The following is an 11,293-nucleotide window of genomic DNA, read 5'->3' as shown; positions in this document are numbered from 1 at the left end:
GGGGTTAAAAAATTAATTTTTTAAAATTTGCAATATTTTCAAAAATAATTTTTTTGCGTGCGGGGAACTGGTGGGGTGGGTGGGCTGGTAGGAGGGTTGGGGTAGGGAGTGGAGTAAAAAAATAAAACTTTCAAAATTTGGACTTATTTCAAAAATAAATTTTTAAATTTTTTGGTGAAGTGATGAGGGTGAGGAGGGGTTGGTAGGTGGAGGGGCGGGCGGTGGGATAAAAAATAAAAAATTTAAATTTTAAAATATTTTTCAAAAAAATTAAAGATTTTAATTTTTTTTTTTGGGTAGGGTGATCAAGATAAGAAGAGGTAAAAAAATAAAATTTTCAAAAATGTGAATTTTTTTAAAAATAAATTTTTAATTTTTTTTGGAAGGGAGTCATCGATGGGGTAAGAAGAAAATATTATAATTTGAGGTTGAAGGAAAATTTTAAAAAATGTTTTCTCAAGTTTCTGAAAGAAAATTATTTTACTTAAATTTAAGAAAAATAAATTAATCTAAAAATATTTTTTAAAATATTTAACCCGATTGACGAGGAACGATATCAGCAACGGGTAAATATGTGCAAGTCATCGCTTATTGGCCGTCTCGTGTTATCAAATGGTGATCAACCTTGGCGGAACTCAACAGGAAAACATACGAAACACACTCTTGTGTACCTATCTATGCTACTAATGAACTTTTTGAGAAAACAAGACCTTATTGGAAAGCTTTTAACCAAGGGGCTCAATGAGCTGTTTTAAAAAGTTTAGGGTCTTATTTGGGTTAAATTTTCCTAGAAATAAACCAACTATGAAAAAGAAAAGTTAGCAAAACTTTCCCCTTCCTCGTGTGTCAAATTTGCAGTCGGCCGTGTCCAGTGGAATCTGTACTGAGAGATGGCAAATCAGCTTTACGGCTATAACCCTAGTAGCACCGCCGGAATAGCAGGCGGCAACTTGGCTAGGACGACGAGATCCATGGACGATTATCTCTCTACGGATAAGACATTGCTTAGTTCTTCCAGTTATTTTGGTGCTTCCGGCTATTCCAGTTATCAAAGTGATAGTTACACCCCTACTGCGAGTAGGATTCCAGGTTTTCCTAGTTATGGACCTCCTGGTGTTGATGTTACACCAACTGCTGCTGCTGACTCTTATTTTTCTAGCTTGAAGCGTTCATCCTCTGACGGTAAGGGACACTCCTCCTCTCTCTGTTTCCCTCTATTCATTTAGTTTGTTGGTGCTTGTACTTGTTGATGAACTATAGCTGCGTCTGACTAACATAAGCCTTAGGGTTTCTTCTTTGAAAATTCTTTGTATCCGCTGTTGGAAGACATCATTATTTATTGTGATAGTATGAAAAGTATAGTTTGGTGGTTTACGTTGGATGTGAGCTCGGAAGGAGTTCCACTCAGCAATTAACTTGAAACAATCTTGCCTCCAGTTAGTGGCTGATGCAGGAATTTCAGCTAGGGGTTTCAAAATAGGAAGAAATAACACTTGAAGTTGTGTTTGCACGAAGATAAACTGGGTGGGACGGGGCGTAGCAGAAGAGATTAATCTTAACCCACTACAATTTAGCTCGCCTTGTCTCTCTTATTTGACATTTCTTTCTACTTTGGCCATGCTCCATGAACCATTCTTAATTTTTTTTGTGTTGTTTTCTTTTCATTTTATAATATTCTAGTACTTTATTTTGAGCTTTTTATTTTTTGTTTTGAATTAGTGCGCCTTTAGTCATATATTATCTTTGAATAGCCAAGATTCTTAAACGATAAAGAGACTAACATAATCTATGAATTATGAATTAGAGAGAAAGAGAAACAAAACAATAAGAATCTAAATTCAATTTTTAATTTTTGGGAAAAGATAGAGAATATAGGAATAAAAGTGCTTGTATTTTGTTTGAATATGCTACATTAATTATAAAAATAATCCAAAAATTGTAACAACAACAACATACCCAGTAAAATCCCACAAGTGAGGTCTGGGGTACGCAAACCTTACCACTACCTCGTGGAGGTAGAGAGACTGTTTCCGAAGGACCTTTTGCTCAAATTCAAAGTTAAGTTGCTTTCATTGAGAGTCGAACTCAAGACCTCCCGCTTACTAAACGGGTGCTCTAACCAACTGAGATATGAAAGCACTGTAACATGTGAAGCCAAGCAATTATATATACATGGGCCTTATTTTACCAATGGAAAATGAGAGAATAATGGGCTTAATTAGACTGATGCTTAAAAAGGGGGAAAAACAGGTGTTACTGGGGTTCAAACCAGCAATCTCAAACAAGAAATGAATCCCCTTAACCATCAAGCCAAGCTTCTCAACTGTGTTGAGAGGGTTCATTAAAGGATATATATACATAAATTTGGAATTTGTACTTATATATACAATGTAATTTTTTCTCTAAGGGGGTTCGGATGACCTCCTTCCCCACCCTCCCCCCTAGTTCCGCCCCTGCCTCTACGATAGTGCCTGTGAGTTGCACCTCGGATATAGCTTTGATATATCTGTACTCTTTAAAAATTATATTTCTCTATTTTTTTTTAATTTCAAATATTTTTTGTAGAAGTCCAAAAATGTTATGGTGCTCTTTATATGTTAGACATAATTGATGTAATGCCAAAGTTCTGGATGAATCTTACTGGTATATAAGCTTTTGCAAACACCTATAGTCTCTACTTTTTTTAATGTTGAGATATCTCTTTTCGCATGCATATTTAGTGCATATAAACATTATTGTAAGTTGCACTAGGTCTTTGTTTTCTTGGTGCACATATTTATTAATACTATCTTATGTAAATATAAAATTCTATACTTGTATGTATAATAACAGCTACATTCCGTGTTTTTGTGTTTATGTATATATTATGTACCATAGCACTGTATCATCAGACACTTTTGGGTGCACATAATACAATTGGGCAAGCTGAAGCTTGGTTTTCAGCCAATTCTTTAGCCAAGCGCCCTAGATTCGAGAGTGCAAGCAATTTGTCTGTATATCCCCAGAGGCCTGGAGAGAAGGACTGTGCCCATTATATGCAAACACGAACCTGTAAATTTGGAGATAGCTGCAAGTTTGACCATCCTATTTGGGTTCCGGAGGGTGGAATCCCAGATTGGAAAGAGGTGATCATTTATTGCTATTTATTCTTAATAGAATAAAACACAATAGATTATCAAATAAGTCATTCTTATTTCACTTAATGTATTATTATGCTTTCCCGTGTATATCTATATTTAGTCCTAATAGCTCTACCGCATAAGGCTTCTTCTTAAATAATTGTAGCTAGAGCTGGAATGGTTTCTTTATACTTGCTCTCCTCCCTGTTCTTTTTCTTTTCCCTTTCTCTATTATAGCTATTCAACACTATTTTGTGTAATATAAGAATAATAATAACAACAGCAGCACAATAATAATAAAGTATAAAGTATAGTAATTTACTTATAGTTTTCATTTTAGTTGCTTACTTTATGAATCAATGGTGTTCATAGGATCTCATTTCTGTAGAATGCGGGTAGAATTTGAAAGGGTATGGAACTCCTTAGGATACTACTTGTTCCCTTTCAACATTGAACTTTTGCTGTTTCAATACTTTCAAATTTCAATTGCTACTTTGGCCTGAGTACTCTTTATTTTTCTTTAATTTTCTAGACATCCATTTTCCAACTGAGTTATTTGTGTTTCTTTTCCCATTTACAAGCAATCTAAGAAACCTCTTTCCTTCTGTGGGAGATCTTCAAGTAATGAGGAAAAAGTATTGCTGGTATGCTAACATTGCGTTGGGATAATTTTAATTGGTAGACATTCTTTGTATTTGCCTTGATGGACTCTACCTTATTTTTCTGTCCGTTCAAGGCTTCAAGCATTACAAACACGAGTTTTACTTATCAGATAAACTATTGCTTGAATGTGGGGGTTAGGGATGTTTGTTTGTTCTTTATTCTTTTGGACGTGAAGTTGCTGTGGAATACTCTTAACTTATAGAAATGTTGGCATAAGCTTTCATGTCAATTAAGCAATAGCTTTTATGAAAAGTGATGTTTTTTTTTATAAGGTTAAGTGTTATTAATAAAGCTAGCAAGACTGTTGACCACCAATTGCCAGAAACATATCAACTACATATCACCTATCTTCTCTAGGAAATCTAAGTACTGTTCCGATCTTTTTTACAACACTTCATTTACACCAAAATAAACAAATTCAAAAGACATCTATTTTTAATCCTGGATACATGTTGTCTTATCCCCTCAAAGCATTTGTGTCTCTTTAGCCTTATGGGGTGATTGTTCTCCACGCTGACTGCTGACTTTTTTTCCATTTTTATGTTGTCATGTCTCCAATAAACTCTTTACGTCCCACCCAAAATATGTTGCTTTAACAGTTCCTTTTGACTTCCATATTGCCTTTCATGGCCAATTTGATTCACACAGCCTTTGCTGTTTCTGTAACAGAGTATAACATTTAGTAACTGTGAATTTTCCATCACGTTTTACTGCCCAGATCACTAAATCTCCTATTGCCCTCCAGACTGACAATGTCCAGTGAGCAAATTCATCTACTTCCCTGTCATTGAGGCCCTTCCTAAAGATCAATCCAACCAGTACTTGAGTAAGAAACAAAGTGTGGTTGCTCGATCTAGTGCAGAAGCAACATATTGAGAACCTTGTGAGCTAGTTTGGATTAAACAATTGCTTCGAGAACTAAAATTTGGAGAAATTAGTCGGATGGAACTTGTGTACGATAACCTAGTGACCCTTTATATCACGTCAAATATGGTATTTCATGATAGGACTAAGCACATTGAGATTAATTCTCACTTTGTCAGAGAAAAGAGAAAATGCTCTCAGGAGATATTGTTACAAAATTTGTGAAGTCGAGTGATCAACTTGCAAATATTTTCACCAAGTCCCTTGGTCACTAGTCCTTGTATTAGTTAACATCCGTAACAAGTTCGATACATATAACTTTTATGCACCAGCTTGAGGAGGAGCAATAGTGTCCTACTTGGAATAGGATTGTAATGTAGTGTCTATAAGGGTTCAATGTAATAATGTAGAATACACAACTCAATAATATTTATCTCCTTTATATCTCACATGTTGGAGTCCCACATCGGTGGGACAAAGGCTATTTGGTCTCTTTATATGGTCTTGGTCAATCCTCTCCTCATGAGCTAGCTTTTGGGGTTGAGTTAGGTTCAACATCCATTTCTTTATCATGATATCAAGGTCAGACGCATCCCAATTCATTCTTTTCGATGTTGATGGGTCTTATGTTGTCGACCCTCCAAATGTCCAATCCTAGACGTGCAGGGGTGTTGGAGTCACATATCGGTGTGACACTGGCTATTTGGTCTCCTTATATGGTCTTGGACAATCCTTCTCTCATGAGCTAACTTTTGTGGTTGAGTTGGCCCAAGATCCATTTCTTTATCATAAAATTTGTGATTACATCATATGTTTCTAGCTATTATCTTCCACTTCATCTATGCAGGTTGCAGTTACAACTGAATCTCTTCCTGAAAGACCCGGAGAGCCTGATTGTCCAGTAAGAAAAACTTTTTGATGAGTTCGTGACTGTGTGGTGTTAATATCCTAATTTTATGTTGATATGTTTCCAGTATTTTATGAAGACTCAAAAATGCAAGTTCGGTAATAGATGCAGATTTAACCACCCCAAAGATAACACAGCTCATTTGGTAGGTTTACAGGCTGAATTATTATTCACTTCCTATGAAGACAGTTTCATTTATTTCAACTGTTAATATGGCTTCAGTTTCAGGGTTCTGCACAAAATCCTGGTGTTTCTGACTTGCCTGAGAGACCTTCTGAACCGCAATGCACGGTATGAGAATGCTTTTTCTGATAGGTGCACTACGTGTTGCTTAAGATTGCTCAAGTATGCACATAATGTGTATCTGGTTCATAGTTACTCAAATCATACTATGGCAGTTTTACATGAAGACGGGAACGTGTAAATTTGGTGCTACCTGCAAATTTCACCATCCAAGAGATATACAATTGCCATCTCCAAACCAAGAAAATGGCTCTGCGGGGAAGCTTGGATCTGATAATTATGAGATGACTGAGGATGTGAATCTAGTCAGGCCCCTTTCTGTTCCAGCTTTATTGCACAACTCCAAGGGCCTTCCCATTAGACCGGTATTTTACAGATTGTCTTTTACCTTTGGAAGAGTAAGAATGTATTATATGCTTCTTTTGTGCTTTGTTTGCTTTTTTGGTTTGTCTTTTTCTTTTATCCCTTCCTTTTGTTCTGTGATAGGATAGCTGTCAATAGACTGCTATTTTGGTCTACTTTATTTGACAATTATTAGCCTAATTTTTTAAAAAAATTAGGATATCCTGGTATTTTGATCCTGCTACCATAATTTGTCTGAGGATTTATTGTGATGAAGGGCACTTGTTCTTAAGACACTTTTTCGCTCTGCTGGCACTCTTAAGACACTTTTTTCGCTCTGCTGGCACTTAAAGCATCTCATGTCTTTTCATTACCTGCATTATGGGTGCCACTGCCACTGTAGATATGCTAAGCTGCTTCATTGAATCTGATTGTTTTCTTCTGATATTAGTCTACAGATGTGTTGCCTTTTTTTTTTTTTTGAGAAAGGTAACATTTACTTCTATATATCCACAGGTATACTACATCAATGTATAGCCCCCCTCCAAAAAGTTTTACTTACATCATTCCTAAGATCTCCTAGTTACAGCCAATCAATAAGATTAAACATATCTTCAGTGTCTCCTATCACTACTTGCTTACACCAAAAATTGTAAATCCCTAGGCAGTTTGTCTTTATCTTCTGAATGTTGTTCTGCTTTCCTTCAAAACATCTTTGATTCCTTTCCTTCCAGATTGTCCACCAAATGCAAGCTGGGACAATTCTCCATCTCTTCTCCTGCCTGTTCCAATATTGTAGGATTTCTATAATTCTCCCTGGCTTTGTCCACTTGATCTTCCTCTTGTGGATGAACATCTGCCACAACTGATCTGTCCATATGCAGTGTAGAAAGAGATGGTTGACTGTCTCCACCTGTTCTTCACATAGATAGCATCTAGAGAAAACCCAGTGTTACCTTTTTGTAGATCTGGTACTTCTGGAATACAACAAAGCAAACCCAGTGTAATCCCAGTGTACTTCCTATTTAGAGAAATTAGCAAATTGAGATTTTTTTTTTGAGATAAAATTAGCAAATAGAGATTTTAACCCCTAGGAAGAGAAAGCAGAAGCGAGTTGGATTTTCATCCACAAGTACCATGACTTTTTTTTTATCTGATAAAGTAATATTAACCACAATTTTAGCTACTTGAGGCTGCCTTTTTTTTGTTAAGCCTAATAAGATGTAAGCAGTGTGTAACAGGAAGTAGTTCATTCTTCTGGTTTTTATCTTTTACAGGGTGAAGTTGATTGTCCTTTCTACCTAAAAACAGGCAGGTTAGTCTTTTTGTGGTGAACATGTTGGGTTTTGCTTTTTGTTCTTCTGCTAACAGTTTAAATACTGAAAAAGTTGGACTGTTCATTGGTTTATAACATGTCTTTTTTGTTTTAAAAAATATCAAACAGCTGCAAGTATGGAGGCACTTGCCGTTACAGCCATCCTGAAAGAAATGGTAAGGATATTAATAAGCTCTGTTGGACCATCACTTAAATACTTTACCTTGTTACTCTTAAATCTTTGTATTGGCCTTCTGTTTGTTGAGTTTTCTAGGTTTGTTCTGTTATATGATTGTGTCTGAAAACTGATATATGATTGTGTTTGAAACACATTATCTGTTGAATTTAATCTCATGCTAGCATACCTCTTTCACATGTAGATTTTTGGGATTAGAAAATGTATTATGTTCTCATTAAATAATTTTATAAAGCCACTTTGGCAATGTAACTTGAAAATTGTTGAAATAAATGGATAATAGGATTGCTGCAGAAGACCTATGAATGAAAGTTCATCTATAAGCTTATCGTATTACTCAAACAGACAAATTCTAAGAAAAAATTCAATGCCTAGTGTCTACTACTGATTCTCTTTCACTGTTTGCATTTTCAGCTGGTATTGGCCCTGCCCTTGCAGCCTCGCCTGCAACACATTGGAACATTGGAATGGTTAATCCAGCTGCCTCTCTCTTGCAAAATTTTGATCCAAGACTGACTCATACAATGGTATAATTAATTTTCAGTTTGTATTTTCTCTAAAACGCTTTGAATGTGTTCCTGAGAATATTGATTATTTTTGATACTGCAGCTTGGGTTGCTTCCACCTGTCTATCCACAACGGCCTGGACAAATTGAATGCGATGTGCGTACCTCCTTTGTTCTAAGATATACTTGAAAGAGCTGTGAATTACTACTCTCAAGCTGGATGCATGTGACATTATTTTGGGTCCTGCACTATGAACCATGATTTGTTATTTATCAGTCGTTGAAGGCACTTTCATGTTGTCCCCCAAGCAAAAGGTGCCGCTTAATTGTCTTTAGAGCTGTGTATCTTGAGGTTTCGAGGCATACACTCTAGGACCCAAGGAGCATCTTTAGCAGCCCTTTTTTTGGGTGTTTGCACTTCTGTGGAAATGATTGCTCTGTTTCCTTGAACCTCTCACTGTGTTGGCTGTTGTATTACCTACCTTTGCCAAAAGAACGAAAGTACATTGTATCTATCCTAAAAAGCATATGGCAAACCTACCAAAACGTGAACATATTATTGCTTTGCAATACCTATATCAGATCCTCTGGAGTATAAAAAATGTAGCATTCCTTGTAGTTCTTGCCTCTTGTTGACTTTCAAATTTATTCAGTTTACTTCTCAAAGAAGTGCATGTTAATGGGCTCTCAGTATGCCGTTTTAAAGTTGATTCAGATGCATTCTTTAGTGTACACACACATATTCAATAGTATAGGAGCTGCCTGTAATGCTGACTGGATTCTCGTTCTTGTAGCTATGCTATTATCTAGTTCAATCATGAATTACTCTTCAGATATTCTTAATATGATTGGATCTAGTCATTCACTATATTTCTTTTGCTCATTTTGCTTGGTTTGTCATGTTTTACATCAGTTCTATATGAAAACTGGGGAATGTAAGTATGGTGGAAGATGCAAGTTTCATCATCCTCTTGATCGTTTAGCACCCACAGTGTCAGCAAAGGATGTGCAGCAGCCAAATGTTAAGCTTACCCTTGCTGGTCTACCAAGGAGGGAGGTATGCTTTATCTTTGCTAGAATTTAGATATGATATGCTCATTTTCTGGTGGAAGAAGTATTTGTAGCATTTTCTGATAATTTTATTCTTCTTAGTGTGGTGTTAGACAACCTCTAAACTCTGTTGGTTAGATATTCATTTGCTCCTGCAAATAACATGATAATACCGTAAAGTAGATACATCTGTTTATATTAAATTATGACTACCACTAAAAAATACAGACTTCCACAATACCAGTGCACTGATTACAGGTATTAGTTGTGTATTTGATGGCTGCAGCCAATAGTTATGAGTTTGAATATCTCCTGATCACCGAAAACCCATTGCAGAGTACACCTTAGATCTATACAGATACGTAAGCTTGCAATGCCCTTTTCTTTAATCCCCCTCCCATTCTCATCTTTAGTTGCTTGGGCATATAACTTAATCCTTCAACTTTAGTTGATGGCTGCTATTCTTTCAATTGTATCTCAACCTTGTCTTTTCTCTTTTCTCTTTCACTTGGTTTGTTAGAAATACAAGTCCATTAATTCCATGATATTTTATTAATTTTTTTGCAATGATACTGGCAGGGTGCTGTACACTGTCCATACTACATGAAGACTGGCATGTGCAAGTATGGGGCGACATGCAAGTTTGACCATCCACCACCTGGAGAGGTCTTGGGTATGGCGACATCCCAAGGGGCATCGTTGTCTGTTGAGGGAGAAGATAACATTGATGCGAATGAACAACAACAGTAAGGTTATGGCTGAAAGGCCATTTTTGTAGTCGCATCTTTTTCAATTACCATAGTCTGCTACCTCTTTGTAGCAAAACTTGTAAAGCATATTTTTTCTTGATGAGTTTTGGGCATTCTTTTAGAGTTAAAATACAGTTTCTCGTCCACACCAGAACTTGATGGAACATATTTTTTTGCAATGATATGCTCTTTTAATTGTGCACAAAACCTATCTCCAGAAGCGAATAAAGTAAAATGCAACCATTTTTATGAGAGAAAGGACATCATTGACCTGTAGTCTACAGCGAGTACTCCATCCATTTCATATCATTTGACCCCGTATCAAAAATAAATGTCTTAATTTACTTGTTCAATTTTAAAAATCAAGACAGTTACTATTTTTTCTTTTTCATTTCTACCCTAGTATTAGAAAAAATAGTCAAATGCCCCCTCAATCTATTATCAAATTTTCAACTACTTGATTTTTTAAATAGTTCTGGGGGTAATAGGACCCCATCAAGTATAAATGTGTAAAAAGGGCAGTCCGGTGCACTTAAGCTCCGGACCCTGCGCATAGCGGGAGCTTAAGTGCACCGGGCTGCCCTTTTTACACATTTATACTTGATGGGGTCCTATTACCCCCAGAACTATTTAAAATCAAAATTATTACCTTAGTATGAAATAACTACTATTTAAAATAGTTATTTTCTCGTTAGTATTAAATAACTACATAAAGTAGTAGTAGTAGTAGTAATAGTAGTAGTCCAATTTAAGGTTTCAATATCATTAATGAGGTTAGTTTTGTAAAATACTTTTGTAATATTTTTTTTTTATAAAGATGTGTTAAAGCTATCGTAAGTCAAATAATATAAAACGAAGAGAGTAATAGATACATTGTTTCTGCTCATCTTGCCCCGCATTGCTACCCCTAGTAAAATGCCAGAGATATTTTTTTGGGCCTATATTTTCTAGCTCACACACTAGAAAGAGAATGAGGTTACTCTCCATGCCACTTGACATTACAGGGACTTTAGATGGAAGATGTTATATTTTAAGGGGTAATAGTAATATTCCAAACTTGACAAAAAATGGATTGTGTTTGAAGGTTTTGAGGTATTACTCCTTCCGTCCCAATGTGTTATATAGTTTAATTTACATGAAATTTAAAAAATATAACAAGACTTTGCAATATCTAGAATTATCCTTTATAAAGAGTACGTATAAGTTTTATCAAACAAGTGAGATTCAATATGGATAGTATAATTAAATATTTATTAAATAAAAATATGTTTTTTTTTTTTTTGAAACTGACAAAAAAAAAGTGTTTGTCATAAAAAGTGGAACAGATAGAGTAACTGTT

At 35.7% G+C, this 11,293-nt stretch overlaps 1 protein-coding gene and 1 non-coding gene across 3 annotated transcripts; one reads left to right on the top strand and one right to left on the bottom strand.

The window, feature by feature from the left end:
- Window positions 1-778: 778 nt before the first annotated feature.
- Window positions 779-10,120, top strand: LOC129870226 (zinc finger CCCH domain-containing protein 37). Of its 2 annotated transcripts, none has more exons than XM_055944917.1 (12): window positions 779-1,182; window positions 2,878-3,125; window positions 5,494-5,547; window positions 5,621-5,698; window positions 5,782-5,844; window positions 5,952-6,161; window positions 7,416-7,453; window positions 7,583-7,629; window positions 8,064-8,176; window positions 8,259-8,312; window positions 9,069-9,212; window positions 9,785-10,120. In XM_055944917.1, the coding sequence occupies exons 1-12, from the start codon at window positions 891-893 to the stop codon at window positions 9,953-9,955; spliced, it is 1,512 nt and encodes a 503-aa protein (XP_055800892.1). In that variant the 5' UTR covers window positions 779-890; the 3' UTR covers window positions 9,956-10,120. The 2 variants fall into 2 exon arrangements, with proteins under 2 accessions (XP_055800892.1, XP_055800891.1); XM_055944916.1 differs by having other exon boundaries at window positions 5,776-5,844.
- Window positions 2,065-2,138, bottom strand: TRNAT-AGU (transfer RNA threonine (anticodon AGU)). The gene has a single exon. It is a non-coding gene; the product is annotated as a tRNA-Thr (tRNA).
- Window positions 10,121-11,293: the final 1,173 nt, after the last annotated feature.

This window comes from Solanum dulcamara, chromosome 10 (assembly GCF_947179165.1).
Source record: "Solanum dulcamara chromosome 10, daSolDulc1.2, whole genome shotgun sequence".
Classification (NCBI taxonomy): Eukaryota; Viridiplantae; Streptophyta; class Magnoliopsida; order Solanales; family Solanaceae; genus Solanum; species Solanum dulcamara.
Note: the sequence above shows the minus strand (reverse complement) of the source record. Positions and strands in the feature narration are given on the sequence as shown.

Coding starts and splice junctions, on each gene's coding strand:
- LOC129870226 (XM_055944916.1), top strand. CDS start 891: ATGGCAAATCAGCTTTACGGCTATAACCCTAGTAGCACCGCCGGAATA. Junction 6,162..7,415: donor AGGGCCTTCCCATTAGACCG/GTATTTTACAGA, acceptor TATCTTTTACAG/GGTGAAGTTGATTGTCCTTT. Junction 8,177..8,258: donor CAAGACTGACTCATACAATG/GTATAATTAATT, acceptor TTGATACTGCAG/CTTGGGTTGCTTCCACCTGT.